This window comes from Agelaius phoeniceus, chromosome 1 (assembly GCF_051311805.1).
Source record: "Agelaius phoeniceus isolate bAgePho1 chromosome 1, bAgePho1.hap1, whole genome shotgun sequence".
Taxonomy (NCBI): Eukaryota; Metazoa; Chordata; class Aves; order Passeriformes; family Icteridae; genus Agelaius; species Agelaius phoeniceus.
This window is the reverse complement of record NC_135265.1, coordinates 154,183,107-154,210,873: the sequence shown is the minus strand read 5'-3', so window position 1 is coordinate 154,210,873 and position 27,767 is coordinate 154,183,107. Positions and strand designations below refer to the sequence as shown.

Genomic DNA, 27,767 nt, shown 5'->3' with positions numbered 1-27,767 from the left:
TGCAATTCCGTGTCCTTCTCTCGAGGCCGTGCCCTTGTGACCTTGGCAGCAGCTTTGATGAGTTGGTATTCACCCCAAAATGGGTGGATGAGGGAAGAGGTGCGGGTATCCTGCACCTGGAGTTGTGCAAGTCCTTTGTTCCTGTGCCAGACAACATCCTTGTCTCCAAGCTGGAGAGATGTGGATGTTGGCTGGACCATTTGGTGGCTAAGGAGTGGGCGGGATGGTGTCACTCAGAGAGTTGTGGTCAATGGCTCCACGTCCCTGTGTGGAGAGCGGGGATGAGTGGTGACCCAGAAAGACTCATGTTGGGATTGTTAAAATTTTGAATCATTGTCAGAAATCAGGGTGCTGGGATGTAGTGGGATGATCAGCAAAAGCAGGGACCACTCCAAGCTGAGTGGTGGGGTTGGTTGTCTGGAGGGAAGGGATGGCATTCAGAGGGGCTGGACCAGGTTGGGAATGTGGGATATTGTCATTTTCATGAAGCTGAACAAGGCCAAGTGCAAGGTGTCCTGCATGTGGTTTGGAGCAATTCCAAAGATGGCTGTAGACTTGATGATGATTAGATTGAGAGCAGTCGAGAGGAGAAAGCCTTGGAGTGTTGGTGGGTGAAGAGCTGGAGCTGCCCCACGACGTGAAGGAGCTGACCAGAAACTCCCCATGGCCTGGGCTCATGTCCACGGCATGAGCAGAAGGTGAATGGGGGGGAAATTCTGCCCCTCTCCCTATTTGATGTGGATTGGAGATTTGTGTTCAACTCTGGGACATGAAAATAAGGGAGACATGAAGCAGGTTGAGCGGATCTGTAAATGGGGCTGGAAGAGGATGAGGGTCTGGAGCCAACAATGTCCAGCCCAAATGAACACAGCACCCATGAGGGGCTTGTGCCAGAATCAAGGATAGACCTGCATTGGTGTGTCCAGGCCGAGATTAAGCAAGTGAAATTCTCCTGTGTGATGGCCACAAAGTGTGTCAGTGTGTCCCAGTGAGTAGTGGAACTGCAGAACCAATTCCAAGAGAGGTGTTGGTGCAATTTGCAGCCTCACCAAATGGCGTGTAGTGACACGGATTTGTGCCAAGTGTTGTTGGCACACCTTAGCCAGAAGGAAGTGTAAGGAGACGTCTCTTGTTGCAAGGCAAGAGAATTTTATTGAGGCAAAAGAACAGTGAGAGGTCAGGAGCAGCCGGTAGAAGGGAGCTGGTCTGAGTGACGAGTAGAGCGACCACCAGCCAAGGTCCTTTGATTGCAGTGGTTTGGGCAGAGCGGCAAGGCCTTCCTGCTCCAGAGAAGAAGCAGCCGGATGGTGAAGGTTCACAATGGTCTCTGGGTTGGGAGAAGGGATTTGCAGAAGAGGGGACTGGATAGAGCAGAAAAGGAGTGGGAGAAGATCCAGAGGCAGATACTCCATGTTTGCAGGCAGCCCAGGCTGGACCCTTGGATGCTGCCTTGCCTGGTGCCTTGAGAGAAGATGACGGCTTAAACATGAAAGGAACTGGAATTACAGAGGCCACTTGAGAGCCTTGTGCCGAGTAGAATCCTCTATGCTTGAGATGAGTCCCACGGAGTGGGTGGTTGGTGTCAGGGGTGGTGCTGAGGGCCCTTAGCAGATGTAGCCGCCCCTCCTGCCATAGCAGCCCAGGCCTCCCAGCCCGTAGCCAAATCCACGGCCATAGCCAAGGCCAAAGCCACCAAAGCCACCAAATCCACCAGAGATGGGCTGTCCCTGCACACTGAGCTCAGTGCCCACGGCAGCCGAGGAGGTGGATCCGACGGCGGTGTTCTGGGGGTAGGAGGTCATGATGGGTCCTGGCAGGGTGACCAGCACAGGGGAAGGCTGGATAACAACTCGGGAATCCTGGCATTGCAGGGCACAGGGCTCGTTGCAGCTGTTGGCCAGCGGGGTGGGTCCGCAGGGACTGCAGAGGGTGTTGCAGGCCATGGGTGTGGAGTGGAGGGTGCCTGGAAGAGAAGGAGGTAATGCAGAGCAGGGGTGAGGGTTGCAAGGGGTAGTGATGGAGTGTGGAGGCTGGTGTGGGGATGTGGGGAGGCGTGAGGGCTGCTGAGGCTGGGGCTGAGTGTGCTGGAAGAGAGGGGCCAGGGGTGCAGGGGCAGGAGGGTCAGGGGTTTGAGACTCACCTGGTTTCTGGAAGAAGCAGCAGGAGAAGCAGTCTGGAGAAGTGTGTGAGGGAGAGAGGCTCTGGGCCGGCTTTTATGCTGGTCCTGGAGGGGTGGGACAGCCTTGTTCCATGGCCTTGGGGCATTTTTGAGGCAGCAGCTTTTGCCTTGCCCAGCCTGGTGAGTCCTGAGGTGGGGAGTGTTTTCCTTCCTGGAGTTGTGCAGTTTCATGTCCTTCCCTTGGGGCTGTGTCCATCTGACCTTGGCGGCTCCTCTGAACTGCCAGAATTAGAGACCAGTGTGTGGCTGTTGGTGGGGCGTGTCAGGGCACGTAGAAGGTTCAGCCCAAGCTGAGGAGAACTCGGGTGTCATCTGAGGTCATTCCATGGCATATTGGGAACATGTCCCATTTGCATTCTTGCCTCCTGCCTGAAAGAGTTCCCAGCTCTCTCAGCTTCTGCCTGCTTTAAGGACATCCCAGACCTCAACCTTCTGGGCCCTGCCATTCAGATCCTTCTCAGGCCACCACACTGGACACCTGGACTTGCCTGGCTTGTTGAGGATCGTGCAATACTCACTCCAAAAACCCTGGACAATTTCCAAACCCTCTTTCTGTCAATCAGACATTGCCCAGGGAAGTGATCTTGCTCCTCCACACTCATCCCAAGTAAAGATCCCAAAACCCCTGAATATCAAATCCTTCCATCACTGTAAAACTTCCATCACTGTAAAACTTCCAGCCAAGAGGGGACAGCAAGGCACCCTCAGAGCATGACTGATGGTGAAGGTGATGTCTCCAGTCAGGCTTTGACAGCTGGGGAAACTGCGTGGAGAGAGGGAAAGGGGTGGAAGGGGCAAGACCAGGTACTTGGAACAGCAGCAAAGCCCAGAGCAGCTTGTCAGGGCCGAGAGAGGCTGGGGGAACTTTCCACAACACAGCCACAGACCATGGCAAGGCAGTGCTGTAGGGCCGCCTCAGTTCTCCAAACTTTGGTCACCTCTTCATGCTGCACCCACAACACCAAAATTTCATCTCCAAAAGGCACAATAAAAGGCTGCTGCCAAGGTGAGATGGACACGGCCTCAAGAGAAGGACGTGGAATCTGAGAATTCCACAAAGCAATGCCCAAATAATGGCAGAGCAGGAAAGAGGAGGTTGTTGTGCATCCATTAGTAATTAATAGGTATTTGCTATGAGGAACATAATACCAAAACTCAGAGGATATAAATTGTGAAACCTTACGGCTTGAATGCGGAATAAACGAATTGACGTCACGGACCAGCCTGGGAGCAAAGGGATGGGCCCCATTTGTTGTTTATTTCTTAAATTTCTGTCAGAGGTCAAGAAATAAATTTTAATTGACAGATTAGGATGCTGTTTAAAATTAGGAAATCCAAATGGACCATCACACTGTAACACATACAGCCTGAACAGCCTCACTTTTTCCAGATCCTCTCCCCTGACCCCACTCAAGACACAAGGCCAGGAGCTCTCTGTCCGCCATCAGGAAACACTCCCAGGCACAAAATCTTCCAAGATTTTGCAGAGTGACCTCCTCAGGACAGAAGCAGCTCTCTCAGCAATCCTGGGTGCAACAGAATGACTGCTGGACATCCAAAGGCAGATAACAGAGTCCCAGTCTTCACAAGGCACCAAGCAACCAGAGCACATGAGTTACACCACAGAATGGCCTCACTGATGAGATTGCAGATCTCCAGGGCTGAGGTTGCTTATTCAATCTTCCTTGACAAATGAACAACCAAATCCTCCCAAATACAAGCTCCTGACAGAAGGCTGCCTCCAAGGTCAGATGGACATGGCCTCACATGGAATTGCACAATTGCATGAATGAAACCACTCCCCAACTCATCAATCACCCTGCTGGGCCAGGCCAGAGCTGCTGCCTCAAAATGCCCCAAGGCCATGGGACAAGGCTGGCCCACCCCTCCAGGATCAGCATAAAAGCCGGCCCAGAGCCTCTCTCCCTCACACACTTCTCCCGACTCCTTCTCCTGCTGCTTCTTCCAAGAACCAGGTGAGCCTCACTCCCCTGACCCTCCTGCCCCGGCCCCCCTGGCCCCTCTCTTCCAGCACACTCAGCCCCAGCCTCAGCAGCCCTCAGGCCTCCCCACAGCCCCACAACAGCCTCCACACTCCATCACTACCCGTTGCAACCCTCACCCCTGCTCTGCATTACCTCCTTCTCTTCCAGGCACCCTCCACACCACCCCCATGGCCTGCAACAACATCTGCAGTCCCTGCGGACCCACCCCGCTGGCCAACAGCTGCAACGAGCCCTGTGCCCTGCAATGCCAGGATTCCCGAGTTGTTATCCAGCCTTCCCCTGTGCTGGTCACCCTGCCAGGACCCATCATGACCTCCTTCCCCCAGAGCACCGCCGTCGGATCCACCTCCTCGGCTGCCGTGGGCACTGAGCTCAGTGTGCAGGGACAGCCCATCTCTGGTGGATTTGGTGGCTTTGGTGGCTTTGGGCTTGGCTATGGCCGTGGATTTGGCTATGGCCTGGGAGGCCTGGGCTGCTATGGCAGAAGGGGCGGCTACATCTGCTAAAGGCCCTCAGCACCACCTCTGACACCAACCACCCACTCCCTGGAACACATCTCAGGCATTGAGGACGGATCTCTGGGACAAGGCTCTCAAGCAGACTCAGCTCTTCCAGCTCCTGCTCTCAGGGCACCAGGCAAGGCAGCAGCCAAGGGGCAGCCCAGGCTGTCCCCAAACATGGCCCATCTGCCTCCTGCTCTTCTCCTGCTCCCTGCTCTCCATGGACCCTTCAGCTCTGTCCAGCCCCCTCTGGACAAACTCCTTCTCCCAAGCCAGAGGCCATCGGGCACCTCCGCCATTGTGCTGCTCCCATGGCAGGGCAGGAAAGCCTCGATGCTCTGGCCAAACCTCACCAAAGGAAGGGGCCTTGGCTGATGCTGGCCCTCCTTGCACCTCAGACCAGCTCCCTTCCACTGGCTGCTCCTGAGTTTTCACTCTTCTACCTCAATAAAGGTTTCTTGCATCACTGACTCAGGTGACTCCTTCTTTCTTCTCCCAAGCTTCCTCCAGTCTCACTCAGCACTAAGCCAGGCTTGTAGCGTCCACATGGGATGGTTAAAAAATGCACCAAGATCACGCTTAGGTATTATTTGTGCAGTTCCTCTACTCACGGCCATATTTTGCACTTCCAGTGCGTTATCACATGAACCCTTCAGCTATTGAAACACAAACCTGGACACCCCAATGCAGATCTATCCCTGCCTCTGGCACAAGCCCCTCGTGGGTGCTGTCTGCAATTTTTTTGGACTCCCGTTGCTCCTGCCTGTCATTTTCGGGTGATCTCCAGCTTTGGCTGAGCAGGTCCATGTCTTCCTTTTTTCCAGGTCCCAGAGCTGAACTCACATCTCCAGTCTCACCAGAGTGGAGCAGAGGAGCAGAATCCCCCCCTCACCTGCCACCCATGCTCTGGGGATGAGCCCAGGACACAGAGGGGTTTCTGTTTGGTGCATTCCCATGGCAGGGCATGTCCAATACTTCATCCACCAGCAGCCCAAGTGCTCCTCCTTGGGCTCAATCCCCTCATCCCCCAGCCTTTATCCTGCATGCTTGGGATTGCTCCAATCCAGGTGCAGCAGATTCTGCCTCTGGTCTTGTCTGATGATTTTGGAGAACTCTGTAAATCTCTGGGTTACTGGGAACAAGGAAGACAAGACTCAGGTGAGGGATATCCAGAGCACGGCCTTGAGGATGATCCATGGCTGAAGGTTGTGGACAGCCATTGCCCATGACATTGGGGCATTTTCCGGGCCAGCTGCTCTTGCCTGGCACAGCCTGGTGAGTGACGAGGTTGGGAACGCTTTGCTTCCCACAGCTCTGCAATCCCGTGTCCTTCTCTCAAGGCTGTGCCCTTCTGACCTTGGCAGCAGCTCTGATGAGTTGGCATTCGCCCCAAAATGGGTGGATGAGGGAAGAGGTGCCGGTATCCTGCACCTGGAGTTGTGCAAGTCCTTTATTCCTGTGCCAGACAACATCCTTGTCTCCAAGCTGGAGAGATGTGGATGTTGGTTGGACCATTTGGTGGATAAGGAGTGGGCGGGATGGTGTCACTCAGAGAGTTGTGGTCAATGGCTCCATGTCCCTGTGTGGAGAGCGGGGATGAGTGGTGACTCAGAAAGACTCATGTTGGGATTGTTAAAATTTTGAATCATTGTCAGAAATCAGGGTGCTGGGATGTAGTGGGGTGATCAGCAAAAGCAGGGACCACTCCAAGCTGAGTGGTGGGGTTGGTTGTCTGGAGGGAAGGGATGTCCTTCAGAGGGGCTGGACCAGGTTGGGAATGTGGGATATTGTCATTTTCATGAAGCTGAACGAGGCCAAGCGCAAGGTGCTGCATGTGGTTTGGAGCAATTCCAAAGATGGCTGTAGACTTGATGATGATTGGATTGAGAGCAGTCGAGAGGAGAAAGCCTTGGAGTGTTGGTGGGTGAAGAACTGGAGCTGCCCCACCACGTGAACGAGCTGACCAGAAACTCCCCATGTCCTGGGCTCATGTCCACGGCATGGGCAGAAGGTGAAGGCGGGGGGAAATTCTGCCCCTCTCCGTGTTTGGGGTGGATTGGAAATTTGTGTTCAACTCTGGGACATGAAAATAAGGGAGACATGAAGCAGGTTGAGTGGATCTGTAAATGGGGCTGGAAGATGATGAGGGTCTGGAGCAAACAATGTCCAGCCCAAATGAACACAGCACCCATGAGGGGCTTGTGCCAGAATCAAGGATAGACCTGCATTGGTGTGTCCAGGGATTCAGCAAGTGAAATTCTTCTGTGTGATGGCCACAAAGTGTGTCAGTGTGTCCCAGTGGGCAGTGGAACTGCAGAACCCATTGCAAGAGAGGTGTTGGTGCAATTTGCAGCCTCACCAAATGGCGTGTAGTGACACGGATTTGTGCCAAGTGTTGTTGGCACACCTTTGCCAGAAGGAAGTTGAAGGAGACGTCTGGTGTGTCAAGGCAAGAGAATTTTATTGAGGCAAAAGAACAGTGAGAGGTCAGGAGCAGCTGGTAGAAGGGAGCTGGTCTGAGGGACGAGTAGGCCGACCATCAGCCAAGGCCCTTTGATTGCAGTGGTTTGGCCAGAGCGTCAAGGCCTTCCTGCTCCAGAGAAGAAGAAGCCGGATGGTGAAGGTTCACAATGGTCTGGGTAGGGAGAAGGGATTTGCAGAAGAGGGGATTGCATAGAGCTGAAAAGGAGTGGGAGAAGAGCCAGCGGCAGATGGGCCATGTTTGCAGACAGCCCAGGCAGGCCCCTTGGCAGCTGCCATACTTGGAGCCCTGAAAGCAGGAGATGCCTTAAGGCATCAAAGGAACTGGAATTGTTGAGCCCGTTTGAGAGCCTTGGCCCAGAGATCCGTCCTCAATGCCTGAGATGAGTTCCAGGGAGTGGGTGGTTGGTGTCAGGGGTGGTGCTGAGGGCCCTTAGCAGATGTAGCCGCCCCTCCTGCCAGAGCAGCCCAGGCCTCCCAGGCCGTAGCCAAATCCACGGCCATAGCCAAGGCCGTAGCCACCAAAGCCACCAAATCCGCCAGAGATGGGCTGTCCCTGCACACTGAGCTCAGTGCCCACGGCAGCCGAGGAGGTGGATCCGACGGCGGTGTTCTGGGGGTAGGAGGTCATGATGGGTCCTGGCAGGGTGACCAGCACAGGGGAAGGCTGGATAACAACTCGGGAATCCTGGCATTGCAGGGCACAGGGCTCGTTGCAGCTGTTGGCCAGCGGGGTGGGTCCGCAGGGACTGCAGAGGGTGTTGCAGGCCATGGGTGTGGTGTGGAGGGTGCCTGGAAGAGAAGGAGGTAATGCAGAGCAGGGGTGAGGGTTGCAAGGGGTAGTGATGGAGTGTGGAGGCTGGTGTGGGGCTGTGGGGAGGCGTGAGGGCTGCTGAGGCTGGGGCTGAGTGTGCTGGAAGAGAGGGGCCAGGGGTGCAGGGGCAGGAGGGTCAGGGGTTTGAGACTCACCTGGTTCTTGGAAGAAGCAGGAGCAGATGGACTCTGGAGAAGTGTGTGAGGGAGAGAGGCTCTGGGCTGGCTTTTATGCTGATCCTGGAGGGGTGGGACAGCCTTGTCCCATGGCCTTCGGGCATTTTGAGGCAGCAGCTCTTGGCTGGCCCAGGCTGGTGATTCCTGAGGTGGGGAGTGTTTTCCTTCCTGGAGTTGTGCAGTTTCATGTCCTTCCCTTGGGGCTGTGTCCATCTGACCTTGGCGGCTCCTCTGAACTGCCAGAATTAGAGACCAGTGTGTGGCTGTTGGTGGGGCGTGTCAGGGCACGTAGAAGGTTCAGCCAAAGCTGAGGAGAACTCGGGTGTCATCCGAGGTGATTCCATGGCAAATTGGGAACATGTCCCATTTGCATTCTTGCCTCCTGCCTGAAAGAGCTCCCAGCTCTCTCAGCTTCTGCCTGTTTGAAGGACATCCCAGACCTCAACCTTCTGGGCCCTGCCATTCAGATCCTTCTCAGGCCACCACACTGGACACCTGGATTTGCCTGGGTTATTGAGGATTGTGCAATACTCACTCCAAAAACCCTGGACAATTTCCAAACCCTCTTTCTGTCAATCAGACATTGCCCAGGGAAGTGATCTTGCTTCTTGACACTCATCCCATGTAAAGGTCCCAAAAGCCGTGAATATCAAATCCTTCCATCATGTAAAACTTCCAGCCAAGAGGGGACAGCAAGGCACCCTCAGAGCATGACTGATGGTAAAGGTGATGTCTCCAGTCAGGCTTTGACAGCTGGGGAAACTGTGTGGAGAGAGGGAATGGGGTGGAAGGGGCAACACCAGGTACCTGGAACAGCAGCAAAGCCCAGAGCAGCTTGTCAGGGCCGAGAGAGGCTGGGGGAACTTTCCCCAACACAGCCACAGACCACGGCAAGGTAGTGCTGCAGGGCAGCCTCAGTTCTCCAAAGCTTTGGTCACCTCTTCATGCTGCACCCAGAACACCAAAATGTCATCTCCAAAAGGCACACTTAAAGGCTGTCGCCAAGGTGAGATGGGCACGGCCTCAAGAGAAGGACGTGGAATCTGAGAATTCCACAAAGAAGTGCCCAAATAATGGCAGTGAAGGAAAGAGGAGGTTGTTGTGCATCCATTAGTAATTAATAGGTATTTGCTATGAGGAACATAATACCAAAACTAAGAGGATATAAATTGTGAAACCTTACGGCTTGAATGCGGAATAAACGAATTGACGTCACGGACCAGCCTGGGAGCAAAGGGATGGGCTCCATTTGTTGTTTATTTCTTAAATTTCTGTCAGAGGTCAAGAAATACATTTTAAAAGACAGATTAGGTTGTTGTTTAAATTTAGGAAATCCAAATGGACCATCGCACTGTAACACATAGAGCCTGAACAGCCTCACTTTTTCCAGATCCTCTCCCCTGACCCCATTCAAGACACAAGGCCAGGAGCTCTCTGTCCTCCATCAGGAAACACGCCCAGGCACAAAATCTTCCAAGATTTAGCAGAGTGACCTCCCCAGGACAGAAGCAGCTCCCGCAGCATTCCTGGGTGCAACAAAAAGACTGATGGACATCCAATGGCAGAGAACAGAGTCCCAGTCTTCACAAGGCACCAAGCAACCAGAGCACATGAGTTACACCACAGAATGGCCTCACTGATGAGATTGCAAATCTCCAGGGCTGAGGTTGCTTATTCAATCTTCCTTGACAAATGAACAACCAAATCCTCCCAAATACCAGCTCCTGACAGAAGGCTGCCTCCAAGGTCAGATGGACATGGCCTCAAGAGCAGGACATGGAATTGCACAATTGCATGAATGAAACCACACCCCATCTCAGGAGTCACCGGGTTGGGCCAGGCAAGACCTGCTGCCTCAAAATGCCCCATGGCCATGGGACAAGGCTGTCCCACCCCTCCAGGATCAGCATAAAAGCTGGCCCAGAGCCTCTCTCCCTCACACACTTCTCCTGACTCCTTCTCCTGCTGCTTCTTCCAGGAACCAGGTGAGCCTCACTCCCCTGACCCTCCTGCCCCTGCACCCCTGGCCCCTCTCTTCCAGCACACTCAGCCCCAGCCTCAGCAGCCCTCACGCCTCCCCACAGCCCCACAACAGCCTCCACACTCCATGACTACCCGTTGCAACCCTCACCCCTGCTCTGCATTACCTCCTTCTCTTCCAGGCACTCTCCACACCACCCCCATGGCCTGCAACAACATCTGCAGTCCCTGCGGACCCACCCCGCTGGCCAACAGCTGCAACGAGCCCTGTGCCCTGCAATGCCAGGATTCCCGCGTCATCATCAACCCTTCCCCTGTGCTGGTCACCCTGCCAGGACCCATCATGACCTCCTTCCCCCAGAACACCGCCGTCGGATCCACCTCCTCGGCTGCCGTGGGCACTGAGCTCAGTGTGCAGGGACAGCCCATCTCTGGCGGATTTGGTGGCTTTGGCTACGGCCTTGGCTATGGCCGTGGATTTGGCTACGGCCTGGGAGGCCTGGGCTGCTATGGCAGAAGGGGTGGCTACATCTGCTAAAGGGCCTTCAGCCCCACCCCTGACACCAACCAGTGACTCCCTGGAACTCATCTCAGGCATTGAGGACGGATCTCTGGGACAAGGCTCTCAAGCAGACTCAGCTCTTCCAGCTCCTGCTCTCAAGGCACCAAGCAAGGCAGCAGCCAAGGGGGCAGCCCAGGCTGTCCCCAAACATGGCCCATCTGCCTCCTGCTCTTCTCCTCCTCCCTGCTCTGCAAGGACCCTTCAGCTCTGTCCAGCCCCCTCTGGACAAACCCCTTCTCCCAAGCCAGAGGCCATCGGGCACCTCCGCCATTGTGCTGCTCCCATGGCAGGGCAGGAAAGCCTCGATGCTCTGGCCAAACCTCGCCAAAGGAAGGGGCCTTGGCTGATGCTGGCCCTCCTTGCACCTCAGACCAGCTCCCTTCCACTGGCTGCTCCTGAGTTTTCACTCTTCTACCTCAATAAAGGTTTCTTGCATCACTACCTCAGGTGACTCCTTCTTTCTTCTCCCAAGCTTCCTCCAGTCTCACTCAGCACTAAGCCAGGCTTGTAAAGGCCACTGGGGTTGGTTAAAACATGCACCAAGATTACTCTTAGGTATTATTTCTGCAGTTCCACTACTCAGGGCCATATTTTGCACTTCCAGTGCGTTATCACACGAACCCTTCAGCTTTTTAACCACAAACCTGGACACCCCAATGCAGGTCTATCCCTGCCCCTGGCACAAGCCCCTTGTGGGTGGTGTGTGCAATTTTTCTGGACTCCCGTTGCCCCTGCCTGTCATTTTCGGGTGATCTACAGCTCTGGCTGAGCAGGTCCATGTCTTCCTTTTTTCCAGGTCCCAGAGCTGAACTCACATCTCCAGTCTCACCAGAGATGAGCAGAGGAGCAGAATCCCCCCCTCACAAGCCACCCACGCTCTGGGGATGAGCCCAGGACACAGAGGGGTTTCTGTGTGGTGCATTCCCATGGCAGGGAATGTCCAATACTTCATCCACCAGCAGCCCAAGTGCTCCTCCTTGGGCTCAGTCCCCTCATCCCCCAGCCTTTATCCTGCATGGTTGGGATTGCTCCAATCCAGGTGCAGCAGATTCTGCCCCTGCTCATCTCGGATGATTTTGGAGAACTCTGAAAATCTCTGGGTTACTGGGAACAAGAAAGACGAGACTCAGGTGAGGGATATCCAGAGCACGGCCTCAAGGATGATCCATGGCTGAAGGTTTTGGACAGCCATTGTCCATGACATTGGGGCATTTTCCAGGCCAGCTGCTCTTGCCTGGCACAGCCTGGTGAGTGACGAGGTTGGGAACGCTTTGCTTCCCCACAGCTCCGCAATCCCGTGTCCTGCTCTTGAGGCCGTGCCCTTCTGACCTTGGCAGCAGCTTTGATGAGTTGGTATTCACCCCAAAATGGGTGGATGAGGGAAGAGATGCCAGTATCCTGCACCTGGAGTTGTGCAAGTCCTTTGTTCCTGTGCCAGACAACATCCCCTTCTCCAAGCTGGAGAGATGTGGATGTTGGTTGGAGCATTTGGTGGATAAGGAGTGGGCAGGATGGTGTCACTCAGAGATTTGTGGTCAGTGGCTCCACGTCCCTGTGTGGAGAATGGGGATGAGCGGTGACCCAGAAAGATTCATGCTGGGATTGTTAAAATTATGAATCACTGTCAGAAATCAGGGTGCTGGGATGTAGTGGGGTGATCAGCAAAAGCAGGGACCACTTGAAGCTGAGTGGTGGGGTTGGTTGTCTGGAGGGAAGGGATGGCATTCAGAGGGGCTGGACCAGGTTGGGAATGTGGGATATTGTCATTTTCATGAAGCTGAACAAGGCCAAGTGCAAGGTCCTGCATGTGGTTGGAGGCAATTCCAAAGATGGCTGTAGACTTGATGATGATTGGATTGAGAGCAGTCGAGAGGAGAAAGCCTTGGAGTGTTGGCGGGTGAAGAACTGGAGCTGCCCCACGACGTGAACGAGCTGACCAGAAACTCCCCATGTCCTGGGCTCATGTCCACGGCATGGGCAGAAGGTGAATGGGGGGGAAATTCTGCCCCTCTCCCTATTTGATGTGGATTGGAAATTTGTGTTCAACTCTGGGACATGAAAATAAGGGAGACATGAAGCAGGTTGAGCGGATCTGTAAATGGGGCTGGAAGATGATGAGGGTCTGGAGCAAACAATGTCCAGCCAAAATGAGCACAGCACCCATGAGGGGCTTGTGCCAGAATCAAGGATAGACCTGCATTGGTGTGTCCAGGCCGAGATTAAGCAAGTGAAATTCTTCTGTGTGATGGCCACAAAGTGTGTCAGTGTGTCCCAGTGAGTAGTGGAACTGCAGAACCAATTTCAAGAGAGGTGTTGGTGCAATTTGCACCCTCAACAAATGGCGTTTAGTGACACGGATTTGTGCCAAGTGTTGTTGGCACACCTTAGCCAGAAGGAAGTGTAAGGAGACGTCTCTTGTTGCAAGGCAAGAGAATTTTATTGAGGCAAAAGAACAGTGAGAGGTCAGGAGCAGCTGGTAGAAGGGAGCTGGTCTGAAGGACGAGTAGGGTGAGCACCAGCCAAGGTCCTTTGATTGCAGTGGTTTGGCCAGAGTGGCAAGGCCTTCCTGCTCCAGAGAAGAAGCAGCCGGATGGTGAAGGTTCACAATGGCCTCTGGGTGGGGAGAAGGGATTTGCAGAAGAGGGGACTGGATAGAGCTGAAAAGGAGTGGGAGAAGAGCCAGAGGCAGATGGGCCATGTTTGCAGGCAGCCCAGGCTGGCCCCTTGGCAGCTGCCTTGCCCGGTGCCTTGAGAGCAGGAGAAGCCTTAAGGCATCAAAGGAACTGGAATTGCTGAGCCTGTTTGAGGCCTTGGCCAAGAGATGTGTCCTTAATGCCTGAGATGAGTTCCCGGGAGTGGGTGGTTGGTGTCAGGGGTGGACCTGAGGGCCCTTAGCAGATGTAGCCGCCCCTCCTGCCATAGCAGCCCAGGCCTCCCAGGCCGTAGCCAAAGCCACCAAATCCGCCAGAGATGGGCTGTCCCTGGGCATTGAGCTCAGTGCCCAGAGCAGCCGAGGAGGTGGATCCAACGGCGGTGCTCTGGGGGAAGGAGGTCATGATGGGTCCTGGCAGGGTGACCAGCACAGGGGAAGGGTCGATGATGACGCGGGAATCCTGGCATTGCAGGGCACAGGGCTCGTTGCAGCTGTTGGCCAGCGGGGTGGGTCCGCAGGGACTGCAGCGGTTGTAGCAGGCCATGGGTGTGGTGTGGAGGGTGCCTGGAAGAGAGAGGAGTGTGGTGTGAGAGGGGTGTGGGGGTGTGAGGGGCAGTGATGCAGGAGGGTGAGGGTGTGTGGAGGCTGTTGTGGGGCTGTGGGGAGGCGTGAGGGCTGTTGAGGCTGGGGCTGAGTGTGCTGGAAGAGAGGGGCCAAGGGTGCAGGGGCAGGAGGGTCAGGGGTTTGAGGCTCACCTGGTTGTCAGCAGAAGCAGAAGTCTGGATGAGTGTGTGAGGGAGAGAGGCTCTGCGCCGTCTTTTATGCTGATCCTGGAGAGGTGGGACAGCCTTGTCCCATGGCCTTGGGGCATTTTTGAGGCAGTAACTCTATCCTGGCCCAGCCTGGAATGAGGTCATGAGTTGGGGAGTATTTTCCTTTGTGATGTTCGGCAATTCCTGGTTCTGCTCTTAAGTCTGTGTCCATCTGATCTTGGCGGCAGCTTTAATCTGTTGGAATTTGTCAGGATTTCTCTGTCAGATGTGTGTCAGGGAGGAATGAATTAACAACCAGAGCCCTGCAGATCTGCAATGTCATCAAGTGATGTCACGTTGTGGCATTTGTGTGCTGTGGTTTGCGGGTGCCTTGTGAAGAGTGGGACTCTGTTTTGTGCTGCTGCATGTCCATCAGGCATTGTGCTGCACCCAGGAATGCTGAGGAAGCTGCTGATGTCCTGGGAATGTCACTGTGGAACAGCTTGGAAAGGTCCCAGTGCCTGGGAGCTGTTCCTGGTGAATGAGAGCGAGCTCTTGGTCTTGTGTATTAAATGGGATCATAAGATCTGGTAAACCAGAGGCAGTTCAGGCTGAACCTGTTCCATTTTTATGATCCACTTGGATTCCTCAAATTTTAATTCCAACACACTCTTACATGTAAAGCGTATTCCTTAACCTCATTCACAAATCCAATAACAAACAACAAACGAGGTCCGATCCCTTTGTTCCCAGGCTGTTTTGTGGTGTCAACTCCCTTATTCCGCATTCAGACCATCAGGTTTCACAATGATTTATATCCTGTAAATCACAATATTGTGTTCCTTTGAGCAAAACCCAGTAATTGCTACCTGATGGTCAGCGTGCTCCCCTTTCCCTCTCTGTCATGATGTGGGTGTGCCTTTATGGAATTCCACCATTCCACATCCTTCCCTTGAGGCCCTATCCCTCTGACCTTGAGTGCAGCTTTTGAGTGTGAGTTATTGTTGCGTGAGGGTTGGTGGAATTTGGGAGGGTTGGCTCTGAAGGTGAGTGTCAGGGAGGGCTGAATAAACAACCAGAACTTTGGGGAGGTGCGGTTGTCATCGGCAAGGTCACCCTGTGGCCCGGGTGTGCTGTGGTTTGTGGGTGTGCTGTGATGAGGAGCCCCATTCCCTGCCAGCCCTCTCAGGCTGCTCTGGGATTTGCGGCTGTGCTGGAGGTGCCGCCCCTTCCCTCACATTCCCTCCCTTCCCACCTTGATCCCACCTGGCTAAGCCTGACACTAGGCCGGTCCCCTCCTGTGGACTGCACTCTGAGGGTGCCTTAGTGGCCCTCTTGCCTTTAAGGTTTTGGTATCCAGGGCCTTTGGGGTCTTTTCTGGGGCTGAGTGCAAAGGGTGCAGCCACTTGGGATGGTCGGAAAGAGGATTTGGAGGTTGCTCAGGATTGTTGGAGGAGAGCATTGCCTGATCCTGGACAACCAGACACATCCAGGTGGTGTCAGTGCCCTCTGAAGGGTCTGAAGAACTGGACCCAGAGGCCTGTCCTAAAATCCCGATAGCAGCACGGCCCAGGAGTTGGATCCTTTTCAGCAACATCCGTGGTCCTGACCATCTGCTGGAGCTCAGCAAGGGCATCTGCCCAGGGTTGTTTCTTGGCAGGAACGAGGATGTCATCCCAGGTCGGAAGGAAGATGTGGGTATCACTTGGAACAATGGCTTTCTTTTCCAAAAGGTCTTGGTGGTTGTGGGTGAGAAGAAATGGAGCTGGAGGTGTCCCTGTGCCCTTGTGGGAAAAGGGAAAACAAGGTTCCAGGAATGATATGGAAAAGTGTTGGGATGAGACAGCCAGAGGTGTCTGTTGGTGTTTGCTCAGCACTGGTGAGGTCCCATGGGAGGTGTTGTGGGCAGCTCTGGGCTGCCTGGTGAGACGAGCTCAGGGTCACCCAGATCCAAATGGGCCTGAAAGATGATTCCTAGATGAGAAACGGAGAGAGCCAGGGACAGTCAGGGGACAAGGATGGACAGGGGTGTGTCATGAGTGTGTGCAAATCCCTGATGGTGGGGGTATGGAGGCAAGGGAGCCTGGCTCTTCTCAGCAGTGCACACGTGTGGGACAAGACAGCGAGGGCACAAGTGAAAAGAGATGGAATTCCATGGGCAAAGAACATAAGAATCTTTTATCATAAGGATGATCAGAGATTGTAAGAGGTGGTGGAATTGCACTCTTGGGAGATCCAAATCTGACCTGACCATGGTTCTGGAATGTTCTCCTGTTGGTCATGCTTGAGCAGGGCAGTTGAAGCACTTGCACTCCAGAGCTCCTGCCCAAGAGTTTGATGTTGTTTCTCTCTTTGCTGGAAGGCTTAGGGAGTCTTGGGCAGGAAGAGTTTGTCAAGGGTGAATGGTCATGGAGTGACTTTTCCATTTTTGTGTCAAGGAGAGAACTGTTGTATCCAAGACTTTGGTGTAGCAGTTTGCAAGGTGTGTGACATGTTCTGGAAGGTGTCCCCTCCTCTGCTTCCTATGCCTATGAGTTATACCTAACTAATTTGTTATTAGTTGTTTTGAGCTATATGTAAGCAAAAGTGTTGTTGCCCAGTTCCACACACACCCAGTGGCTTGTTCAGCTCTAGAATGTGGTGGGCGAGGATGTAATACCATTGGAATACAAAAAATAACAGGGCATCCCAGGTTTAAAGCAAGAAAATTTTATTGATATGAAAGAATGAAGAGGCAGGGGAAAGAAGTGGAAATAATCTATTGTGAGGTGAGAGTACGGTGACCATCAGCTGATTTGCTTTGCTTGCAGGAGCTGTTGGCAGAGGCCAGAGCTGGTGGTGTCAGGGGATGTGCTGAGGGCTCTTAGCAGATGTAGCCGCCCCTTCTGCCATAGCAGCCCAGGCCTCCCAGCCCATAGCCAAATCCACGGCCATAGCCAAGGCCAAAGCCACCAAAGCCACCAAATCCGCCAGAGATGGGCTGTCCCTGCACACTGAGCTCAGTGCCCACAGCAGCCGAGGAGGTGGATCCGACGGCGGTGTTCTGGGGGAAGGAGGTCATGATGGGTCCTGGCAGGGTGACCAGCACAGGGGAAGGGTCGATGATGACACGGGAATCCTGGCATTGCAGGGCACAGGGCTCGTTGCAGCTGTTGGCCAGCGGGGTGGGTCCGCAGGGACTGCAGATGTTGTAGCAGGCCATGGGTGTGGTGTGGAGGGTGCCTGGAAGAGAAAAAGCGTGTGGTAGGGCAGCGGTGTGGGGATGCATGAGGGGTGAGGGAGTGTGGAGGCTGTTGTGGGGATGTGGGGATATGTGCGGGCTGCTGAGGTTGGGCCTGAGCGTGCTGGAAGAGAGGGGCCAGGGGTGCAGGATCAGGAGGGTCAGGGGAGTGAGACTCACCTGGTTGTCTGCAGGAGCAGGAGCAGAAGGCGTCAGAAGTGTGTGAGGGAGAGAGGCTCTGGGCCGGCTTTTATGCTGGTCCTGGAGGGGTGGGACAGCCTTGTCCCATGGCCTTGGGGCATTTTGAGGCAGCAGCTCTTGGCCGGCCCAGCCTGGTGAGTCATGAGATTGGCAATGTTTGCTTCACTGCAACTCTTCAACTCCATGTCCACCAGCTGGGGCAGTTTCCACTTGACCGTGGCGGCAACTCTTAATGGAGAGAATTAGTCACCATTATCTCGTTGGTGACAGCATGTGTCAGGACATGCAGAAGATTCAACCAAAGCTTTGCAGAACTGGGAAATCATCACTGAAATCATTCCATGGCATATTGACCATATGTCCCATCTACATCCTTGCCTCCTGCCTCAAAGAATTGTCATCTCTCTGAGCTTCTCGTTTTAAGGATATTCCAGTTCCATCATTGTCATGATCTCCCTGCACTGCTCTTGGACAGTCATGTCCAGATCCTTGATCCACTGTGGAGCCCCAAAAATGGTGCATGACAGGATGGACACCGCCCTCCACCTGCTTCTGTTTCTTTTCCTAATCCTGTCCTGGTTTTTTGCCCCTACATTGACAGGGAGAGAAGAAGACCTTGCCGACCCTCTTCTAGCAATTATTGGCTTTTGCTAACAGAAACACAAAATTAAAATTGCAGAATAAAAGTTATGAAACGTGACAGCTTCAATGTAGAATGTGGATATTGACATCACAGACCAGCTGCGGTAAGAAACTGATCGGACCAGGTTTGTCCCTCAATATTAGATTTCTGAATGAGGTGTAGAAATGCACTTTATATAACAGTGTATGCTGTTGTACAAATTAAAGGAATCCAAATGAACCAGAACACTCGAACAAGTTCAGCCTGAACAGACCCTTTTTTTCCAGTTCCTCTCTGTTGATCCCATTCAAGACACAAGACCATGAGATCTCTTTCATCCAAGCACTGAGACCTTGAAAAGTTATTGCAGACTGACCTCCCCAGGAGCTCTGCAGCAGCTCCCTCAGCATTCCTGGGTGACACAACCACTGATGGACATTCAGTGGCATACAACAGAGTCCGGATCTTCACAAGGCACTGAGAAACCACAGCAGAGAAGTGCCGTAGAATGACCTCAATGATGACATTGCACCTGTCCTGGGGTCTGGTTGTTTATTCATTCCTCCCTGACACACATGGAACAATCAAATCTACCCAAACAGCAAGTCATGAAAGCTGCCGACAAGGTCAGATAGAACCAGACTCAAGAGCATGACATGGAATTGCAGAATGACATGAATGAAACCACTCCCCACCTCATGACTCACCATGCTAGGCTGGGCCAGCCAAGAGCTGCTGCCTGCAAAATGCCCCAAGGCCATGGGACAAGGCTGTCCAGCCTCTCCAGGACCAGCATAAAAGCCGGCCCAGAGCCTCTCTCCCTCACACACTTCTCCTCAAGCCTTCTCCTCCTGCTCCTGAGGACAACAAGGTGAGCCTCAAGCCCCTGACCCTCCTGCTCCTGCAACCCCGGGCCCCTCTCTTCCAGCACGCTCAGCCCCAGCCTCAACAGCCCTCACGCCTCCCCACAGCCCCAGAACTGCCTCCACACTCCATCACCCTCCTGCATCCCTGCCCCTCACCATCCCTGCCCTCCCTCACCCCTCTCTCTTCCAGGGACCCTCCACACCACACCCATGGCCTGCAACACCCTCTGCCGTCCCTGCGGACCCACCCCGCTGGCCAACAGCTGCAACGAGCCCTGTGCCCTGCAATGCCAGGATTCCCGCGTCATCATCGACCCTTCCCCTGTGCTGGTCACCCTGCCAGGACCCATCATGACCTCCTTCCCCCAGAACACCGCCGTCGGATCCACCTCCTCCGCTGCTCTGGGCACTGAGCTCAGTGTGCAGGGACAGCCCATCTCTGGTGGATTTGGTGGCTTTGGTGGCTTTGGCCTTGGCTATGGCCGTGGATTTGGCTATGGGCTGGGAGGTCTGGGCTGCTATGGCAGAAGGGGCGGCTACATCTGCTAAGAGCCCTCAGCACCACCCCTGACACCGTGACCTTCATGCTGTGGCCACAATTCCTGCAAGCATAGCAAATCAGCTGATGGTCACCGTACTCTCACCTCACAACAGATTGTTTCCACTTCTCTCGCCTGACTTTTCAGATTTTTTTAATCAATAAAGTTTTGCTGCATCAAACTGGCAATGTCTCCTTATCTTATTGCATTCTAATGGTCGCACATACTCACCCACCGCATTCAAGAACTCAACAGACCATTGAGGATACCTTGAACAGGACAGCAACACTTTCCCAACATGTACAAAACAAGTAAACAATGAAGTCTGGCATAGGAAGCAGAGGAGGGGACGCCTTCCAGAACATATCACACACGTTGCAAACTGCTACACCAAAGTCTTTGATACAACTGTTCTCTCCTTGGCACAAAAATGGAAAAGTCACTCCATGACCATTCACCCTTGACAAACTCTTCCTGCCCAAGACTCCCTAAGCCTTCCAGCAAAGAGAGAAACAACATCAAACTCTTGGGCAGGAGCTCTGGAGTGCAAGCGCTGCAACTGCCCTGCTCAAGCAAGACCAACAAGAGAACATTCCAGAACCATGGACGGGTCTGATTTGGATCTCCAAGGATTGAGACGCCACCACCTCTTCCAATCTCTGATCATCCTTATGATAAAAGATTCTTGGCTACTTTGGACTTCCATCACTTTTCACTTGTGCCCTCGCTGCCTTGTCCCACACGTGTGCACTGCTGAGAAGAGCCAGGATCCCTTGACTTCATCCGCCACCATCAGGGATTTGCACACACTGAAGACACACCCCTGTCCATCCTTGTCCCCTGGCTGTCCCTGGCTCTCTCCGTTTCTCATCTAGGAATCATCTTTCAGGCCCATTTGGATCTGGGTGACCCTGAGCTCATCTCACCAGGCAGCCCAGAGCTGCCCACAACACCTCACAAGGGACCTCACCAGGTCTGAGCAAACACCAACAGACACCTCTGGCTGCCTCATCCCAACACTTTTCCATATCATTCCTGGAACCTTGTTTTCCCTTTTCCCACAAGGGCTCAGGGACACCTCCAGCTCCATTTCTTCTCACCCACAACCACCAAGACCTTTTGGAAAAGAAAGACATTGTTCCAAGTGATACCCACATCTTCCTTCCTTCCTGGGATGACATCCTCGTTCCTGCCAAGAAACAGCCCTGGGCAGATGCCCTTGCTGAGCTCCAGCAGATGGCCAGGACCACGGATGTTGCTGAAAAGGATCCAACTCCTGGGCCATGCTGCTATCTGGATTTTAGGACAGGCCTCTGGGTCCAGTTCTTCAGACCTTTCTCTGGCCACTGACAAAAACCGGACTTGCCTGGTTGTCGAGGATCAGGCAATGCTCTCCTCCAACAACCCTGAGCAACCTCCAAATCCTCTTTCCGACCATCCCAAGTGGCTGCGCCCTTTGCACTCAGCCCCAGCAAAGACCCCAAAGGCCCTGGATACCAAAACCTTAAAGGCAAGAGGGGCACTAAGACACCCACAGAGCACAGTCCACAGGAGGGGACATGCCTAGTGTCAGGCTTAGCCAGGTGGGATCAAGGTGGGAAGGGAGGGAATGTGAGGGAAGGGGCAGCACCTCCAGCACAGCCGCAAATGCCAGAGCAGCCTGAGAGGGCTGGCAGGGAATGGGGCTCCTCATCACAGCACACCCACAAACCACAGCACACCCGGGCCACAGGGTGACCTTGCCGATGACAACCGCACCTCCCCGAAAGTTCTGGTTGTTTATTCAGCCCTCCCTGACACTCACCTTCAGAGCCAACCCTCCCAAATTCCACCAACCCTCACACAGCAATAACTCACACCCAAAAGCTGCCCTCAAGGTCAGAGGGACAGGGCCTCAAGAGAAGGATGTGGAATGGTGGAATTCCATAAAGGCACACCCACATCATAACAGAGAGGGAAAGGGGAGCACGCTGACCATCAGGTAGCAATTACTGGGTTTTGCTCAAAGGAACACAATATTGTGATTTACAGGATATAAATCATTGTGAAACCTGATGGTCTGAATGCGGAATAAGGGAGTTGACACCACAAAACAGCCTGGGAACAAAGGGATCGGACCTCGTTTGTTGTTTGTTATTGGATTTGTGAATGAGGTCAAGGAATACGCTTTACATGTAAGAGTGTGTTGGAATTAAAATTTGAGGAATCCAAGTGGATCATAAAAATGGAACAGGTTCAGCCTGAACAGCCTCTCGTTTACCAGATCTTGTGATCCCATTCAAGACACAAGGCCACGAGCTCTCTGTCATCCATCAGAAACGGCACTCAGGCACTGGGACCTTTCCAAGCTGTTCCAGAGTAACATTCCCAGGACATCAGCAGCTTCCTCAGCATTCCTGTGTGCAGCACAATGCCTGATGGACATGCAGCAGCACAAAACAGAGTCCCAGTCTTCACAAGGCACCCACAAACCACAACACCCAAGGGCCACAAAGTGACATCTGACGACATTTCAGATCTGCAGGGCTCTTCTTGTTTATACATTCCTCCCTGACACACATCTGACAGTGAAATCCTGCCAAATTCCAACCCATGAAAATTGCTGCCAAGATCAGATGGACACAGACTCAAGAGCAGGACATGGAATTGCCGAACATCACAAAGGAAAAGCTCCCCACCTCATGACCTCATGCCTGGCAAGCCAGGCAAGAGCTGCTGACTCAAAAATGCCCCAAGGCCATGGGACAAGGCTGTCCCACCTCTCCAGGATCAGCATAAAAGCCAGCCCAGAGCCTCTCTCCCTCACACACTTCTCCTCAAGCCTTCTCCTCCTGCTCCTGCTGACAGCCAGGTGAGTCTCAAGCCCCTGACCCTCCTGCTCCTCCATCCCTGATCCCTCTCTCCCAGCATGCTCAGCCCCAGCCTCAACAGTGCTCACGTCTCCCCACAGCCCCACAACAGCCTCCACACTCCATCACCCTCCTGTATCACTGCTCCTTGCACCCCCACACCCCTGCCCTGCCTCACCCCTCTCTCTTCCAGGCACCCTCCACACCACACCCATGGCCTGCTACAACCGCTGCAGTCCCTGCGGACCCACCCCGCTGGCCAACAGCTGCAACGAGCCCTGTGCCCTGCAATGCCAGGATTCCCGCGTCATCATCGACCCTTCCCCTGTGCTGGTCACCCTGCCAGGACCCATCATGACCTCCTTCCCCCAGAACACCGCCGTCGGATCCACCTCCTCCGCTGCTCTGGGCACTGAGCTCAGTGTGCAGGGACAGCCCATCTCTGGCGGATTTGGTGGCTTTGGTGGCTTTGGCCTTGGCTATGGCCGTGGATTTGGCTATGGGCTGGGAGGCCTGAGCTGCTATGGCAGGAGGGGTGGCTCCATCTGCTAAGGGCCCTCAGCACCACCCCTGACACCAACCACCCACTCCCTGGAACACATCTCAGGCATGGAGGATTCCACTCTGCACCGAGGCTCTCAAGTGGCCTCTGTATTTCCAGTTCCTTTCAGCTTAAGGCGTCATCTGCTCTCAGAGCACCAAGCAAGGCAGCAGCCAAGGGCCCAGCCCACGATGCCTGCAAACCTGGCTCATCTGCCTCCTCCTCTTCTCCCTCTCTGTGCTCTGCATTGCCCCTTTAGCTCCGTCCAGTTCCCTCTGCTCCAATCCCCTTCCCCCAAGCCAGAGACCATTGAGCACCTCCATTGGGCTGCTCCCAGTGCAGGGCAGGAAGGCCTTGATGCTCTGGCCAAACCTCCAAGCAAAGCTACTCTGCTGATTGTCACCCTGGTCACAACCCAGACCAGCTCCCTTCTAGTGGCTGCTTCTGAGTTTTTACACTTCATCCTCAATAAAGTTTTCTTGCATCACAACCTCACATGGCTCTTTCTTTCTTCTCTCAGAACTCCTCCAGTCTCACTCAGTGCTAAGGCAACTTTGTGCAGGCAGTTGGTGTGGATGAAAAAGTGCACCAAGGCCTGTCTTAGGAAATATTGCTCCAGTTCCACTACCCCCAGCACACTTTGGTCTTCCATTCCACCACCCAAACCCCTCTCTTGCTTGAGATCAGGCCTGGACACTCAATTTCAGGTCTTTGCCTGCCTCTGACACAAACCCCTCATGGTCTCTGTGTTCACTTTTGGTTTCAGCACCTCATGATCTCTGAGGTTCATCTACAGGTCTGCTTCAGCAGGTCCTTTTCTTCCTTCTCATGGATACCCATACCTGGCAAGTCATGAGCTGAGGATCCCTTGCCTTTCCCCACATCCACAGTGTCATGTCCTTCTCTTACATTTGTGTCCATCCCACCCTGGCAGCAGCTTTTAAGTGCGAGTTTTAGAAAACATATTCTGGTATTTATGGCTTCTGTCAGGGTGGGCTCAAGATGTGACCAAATCCTTGGAGAAGTGGGGTGTAAGTTGGTCACCCCGTGGTGCTTCTGTGCTGTGGCTTGTGGATGTGTGGGGAGGAGTTGCCCCCACTCTCTGGCAGCCCTATTAGGCTGATCTGCATTTTGCAGCTGTGCCAAGTAGGAGGTGTTGTACCTTCAGTCACATACCGTCCCTCCGTGCTTTTCTCCCAGCTAGCAATTGCTGACATTGAACCATCTTTTTCCTGTTGGTTGAGCTTTGTGTGTGTCTTGGTGCCCCTCTTGCTTTTACAGCTTTGATATCCAGGGTCTTTTGGGTCATTCCTTGGGCTAAGGACTGAGGTCACTGTCGGAATTCAGGACATCCCTCTGGCTGTCCTGGATGGCCAAAACCCCTGTCAGGAGGCTCAGAGATCCTGGCACAGAGCCCAAGACACCTGTGGGTTTGACTATGACCCATGGAAAAAGTTACCAACCTTATATGAAGATCTGCAAGCCACGAAAGTCTAAGTAGAATAATTATTAGTTTGTCACAAGGTGAAAAATAGATGTTTTGGAGTTTTTAAAATAAGGGTTCGGGGGAAAGATGGAGGAATCTGGGTGTGTCCAGCCTTTCTCCTTCTTGGCCTCCACCTTCTGCTGTGATGTTGGCACTTTTAGATTAGTTTAGAGTAGAAGCTCACTGTCTAACATACGTGATAAGTATTGGAAAGTTATGGTAAATATTGTACATGTAGTTTTTAGTATAAAAAAGATAACACTGCCCAGGTGGCGGCCAGTGCCTCTGTCTTTCCTGCTAAGCAGACCTTGGCAGGCCAAGAGAAAGAATTTTATAGACAAGAAACAATGACCAACTTTGAGAACAAGAACTGAAGAGTCCTGACTCCTTCTTCAAATTCTGGGCTGGGAAAAGAGACTTTCTAATGCAACTCAGGGTCACTCTGACCAGCAAAAGCCCCGAGAGGTCACTTCTCTGGGCAATGTCTGGTTGTCAGAAAGAGGATTGGACATTGCCCTGGGTTGTTGGAGGAGAGCATTGCATAATCCTTGACAATACCCCAGGCACGTCCAGGTTGTGTCAGTGCCCAGAGTGGTGGCCTGAGAAGGCTCTGAAGGGCTGGGTCCAGAGGCTTGTGGTCAGCATCCCAAATCCAGATGGCAGCAAATCCACAGTGCTCTAGCCCAGGGGTTGGATCTTTTTGGCCAACACTGGAAACCTGAGTGGTCCTGGACATCTGCTGGAGCTCAGCAAGGGGATCTGCCAAGGGCTGTTTGTTGGTAGGAATCATCCCACGTAGGAAATAATGTCTTAGAGTCAATTGGAATTCTGATTTTCTTCTCTTGTGGTTGTGGTTGAGAAGAAATGGACCAGGAGGTGTCCCTGGGTGGGAACAGGGACCCCAAGGTTCAAGGGAAGAAGTGGGAAGGTGTTGTGATGAGATGGGGGAGGTGACTCTTTCTGTCTCTTGAAAGCTGGTGACATCCCATGTGAGGTGTTATGAGCAGTCCTGGGCTCCCCAGTCTGAAAATGAAATACATTTAATTAATCTAAACCATTTCAGGGTCAGCAATGTTCTAAAGGGGCTGGGGGAACTCTCCTAGAGGAGAGGCTGAGAGAGCCAGGGACAGCCAGGGGACAAGGATGGACAGGGGTGTGTCATCAGTGTGTGCAAATCCCTTATGGAGGGGGAGGAAGACAAGGGAGCCTGGCTGTTCTCAGCTGTGCACACGTGCAGGGCAAGACAGCAAGAGCACAAGTGAAAAGAGATGGAATTCCATGGGCAAAGAAGACAAGAATCTTTCATTATGAGGATGATCAGAGATTGGAAGAGGTGGTGGAATTGCGCTCTTGGGAGATCCAAATCTGACCTGTCCATGGTTCTGGAATGTTCTCCTGGTGGTCTTGCTTGAGCAGGGCAGTTGAAGCACTTGTACTCCAGAGCTCCTGCCCAAGAGGTTGATGTTGTTTCTCTCTTTAATGGAAAGTCTGACTGGGGAGTCCTGGTCAGGAAGAGTTTGTCAAGTGTGCACTGGCATGGAGAGACTTTTCCATTTTTGTGCCAAGGAGAGAACTTGTGTGCCCAAGACTTTGGTGTAGAAGCTTGCAGGGCGTGTGACATGTACAGCAACATGTCCCTTCCTGTGCTTCCTATGCCTATTAGATATTCCTGTAGTTATTCCTAACTAATTTCTTATTAGTTGTTTTGAGCTATATGCAAGCAAAAGTGTTGTTGCCCTGTTCCACACACACCCAGTGGCTTGTTCAGCTCTAGAATGTAGTGGGTGAGGATGTGAGACAATTGTAATACAAAAAGATAAGGAGGCATCCAAGGTTTAAAGCAGGAAACTTTATTGATGTGAAAGAATGAAGAGGCAGAAAAAAGAAGTGGAAATAATCTGTTGTGAGATGAGAGCACGGTGACCATCAGCCGAGGTGCTTTTCTTGCAGGAGCTGTTGGCAGAGGCCAGAGCTGGTGGTGTCATGGGTGGTGCTGAGGGCCCTTAGCAGATGTAGCCACCCCTTCTGCCATAGCAGCCCAGGCCTCCCAGGCCATAGCCAAATCCACGGCCATAGCCAAGGCCAAAGCCACCAAAGCCACCAAATCCGCCAGAGATGGGCTGTCCCTGGGCATTGAGCTCAGTGCCCAGAGCAGCTGAGGAGGTGGATCCGACGGCGGTGTTCTGGGGGAAGGAGGTCATGATGGGTCCTGGCAGGGTGACCAGCACAGGGGAAGGGTCGATGATGACGCGGGAATCCTGGCATTGCAGGGCACAGGGCTCGTTGCAGCTGTTGGCCAGTGGGGTGGGTCCGCAGGGACTGCAGCGGTTGTAGCAGGCCATGGGTGTGGTGTGGAGGGTGCCTGGAAGAGAGAGGAGGGAGAGGCTGGGTGTGGGGGTGCAAGTGGCAGGAGGGTGATGGAGTGTGGAGGCTGTTGTGGGGCTGTGGGGAGGTGTGAGGGCTGCTGAGGCTGGGGCCAAGTGCTGAGAGAGAAGGACGAGGGTGGCAGGGGCGAGAGAGTCCGGGGATGGAGGCTCACCTGGTTGTCAGCAGGAGAAGGCTTGAGGAGAAGTGTGTGAGGGAGAGAGGCTCTGGGCCGGCTTTTATGCTGGTCCTGGAGAGGCGGGACAGCCTTGTCCCATGGCCTTGGGGCATTTTGAGGCAGCAGCTCTTGGCTGGCCCAGCCTGGTGAGTCATGAGATGGGGAGTGTTTTCCTTTATGCAATTCTGCAATTCCATGTCCTGTTCTTGACTCTGTGTCCATCTGACCTTGGCGGCAGCTTTAGGGTGAGAATTGTTGTTTGGGTTGTTGGTTGATTTAATTGTTCCATGTGTGTCAGGGAGGGCTGAATAAACAACCAGAGCCCAGCAGAAATGCGGTGTCATCAGTGAGGTAATTTTGTGGTACTCATGTGCTGTGGTTTGTGGGTGCCTTGTGAAGACTGGGACTCTTCTGTGCCACTGGATGTCCAGCAGTCATTGTGCTGCACCCAGGAATGCTGAGGGAGCTGCTGTGGAGCTCCTGGGAAGGTCACTCTGCAATAACTTGGCAGGATTCCGGTGCCTTTGAGGACTTCCTAATGAATGAAAGGGAGCTCCTGGCCTTGTTTCTTGAATGGAATCAAGGGAGAGGATCTGGCAAAGCAGAGGCTGTTCAGGCTGAACTTGTTCCATTTGGATTTCTGCAATCTACACAACAGCATACACTGTCATTTAATGCATATCCCTTGACCTCATTCATGAATCCAATAAACAAACAACAAGCCCATGTTTGCCCAGGTGGGTCTGTGATGTGAATTCTCTTATTCCGCATTCAAGCCGCAAGGTTTCATAATTTAAA

At 53.4% G+C, this 27,767-nt stretch overlaps 1 protein-coding gene and 8 pseudogenes across 1 annotated transcript; 4 read left to right on the top strand and 5 right to left on the bottom strand.

Annotated features, from left to right (window-relative positions):
* Nucleotides 1-1,604: 1,604 nt before the first annotated feature.
* LOC129118983 (feather keratin 1-like) lies at nucleotides 1,605-2,410 on the bottom strand (annotated as a pseudogene).
* A 1,620-nt stretch (nucleotides 2,411-4,030) lies between these two features.
* LOC129123039 (feather keratin 1-like) lies at nucleotides 4,031-4,691 on the top strand (annotated as a pseudogene).
* Nucleotides 4,692-7,599: 2,908 nt separating this feature from the next.
* LOC129125856 (feather keratin 1-like) lies at nucleotides 7,600-8,260 on the bottom strand. Its single transcript, XM_077191768.1, has 2 exons — nucleotides 8,137-8,260; nucleotides 7,600-7,961 (listed from the first exon to the last, which is right to left on the bottom strand). The coding sequence occupies exons 1-2, from the start codon at nucleotides 8,258-8,260 to the stop codon at nucleotides 7,600-7,602; spliced, it is 486 nt and encodes a 161-aa protein (XP_077047883.1).
* A 1,756-nt stretch (nucleotides 8,261-10,016) lies between these two features.
* LOC129127585 (feather beta keratin-like) lies at nucleotides 10,017-10,674 on the top strand (annotated as a pseudogene).
* Nucleotides 10,675-13,589: 2,915 nt separating this feature from the next.
* On the bottom strand, nucleotides 13,590-13,895 carry LOC129125381 (feather beta keratin pseudogene; annotated as a pseudogene).
* Nucleotides 13,896-16,966: 3,071 nt separating this feature from the next.
* On the bottom strand, nucleotides 16,967-17,625 carry LOC129126788 (feather beta keratin-like; annotated as a pseudogene).
* A 1,267-nt stretch (nucleotides 17,626-18,892) lies between these two features.
* Nucleotides 18,893-19,561, top strand: LOC129128759 (feather beta keratin-like; annotated as a pseudogene).
* Nucleotides 19,562-22,277: 2,716 nt separating this feature from the next.
* On the top strand, nucleotides 22,278-22,952 carry LOC129129047 (feather beta keratin-like; annotated as a pseudogene).
* Nucleotides 22,953-26,430: 3,478 nt separating this feature from the next.
* LOC129127539 (feather beta keratin-like) lies at nucleotides 26,431-27,082 on the bottom strand (annotated as a pseudogene).
* Nucleotides 27,083-27,767: the final 685 nt, after the last annotated feature.

Excerpts from the sequence above, each read along its gene's own strand:
- LOC129125856 (XM_077191768.1), bottom strand. The coding sequence starts at position 8,260 with ATGCCCGAAGGCCATGGGACAAGGCTGTCCCACCCCTCCAGGATCAGC. Across the intron at positions 7,962-8,136 it reads CCTGCTTCTTCCAAGAACCA|CAGGCACCCTCCACACCACA; the intron begins GGTGAGTCTCAA and ends CTCCTTCTCTTC.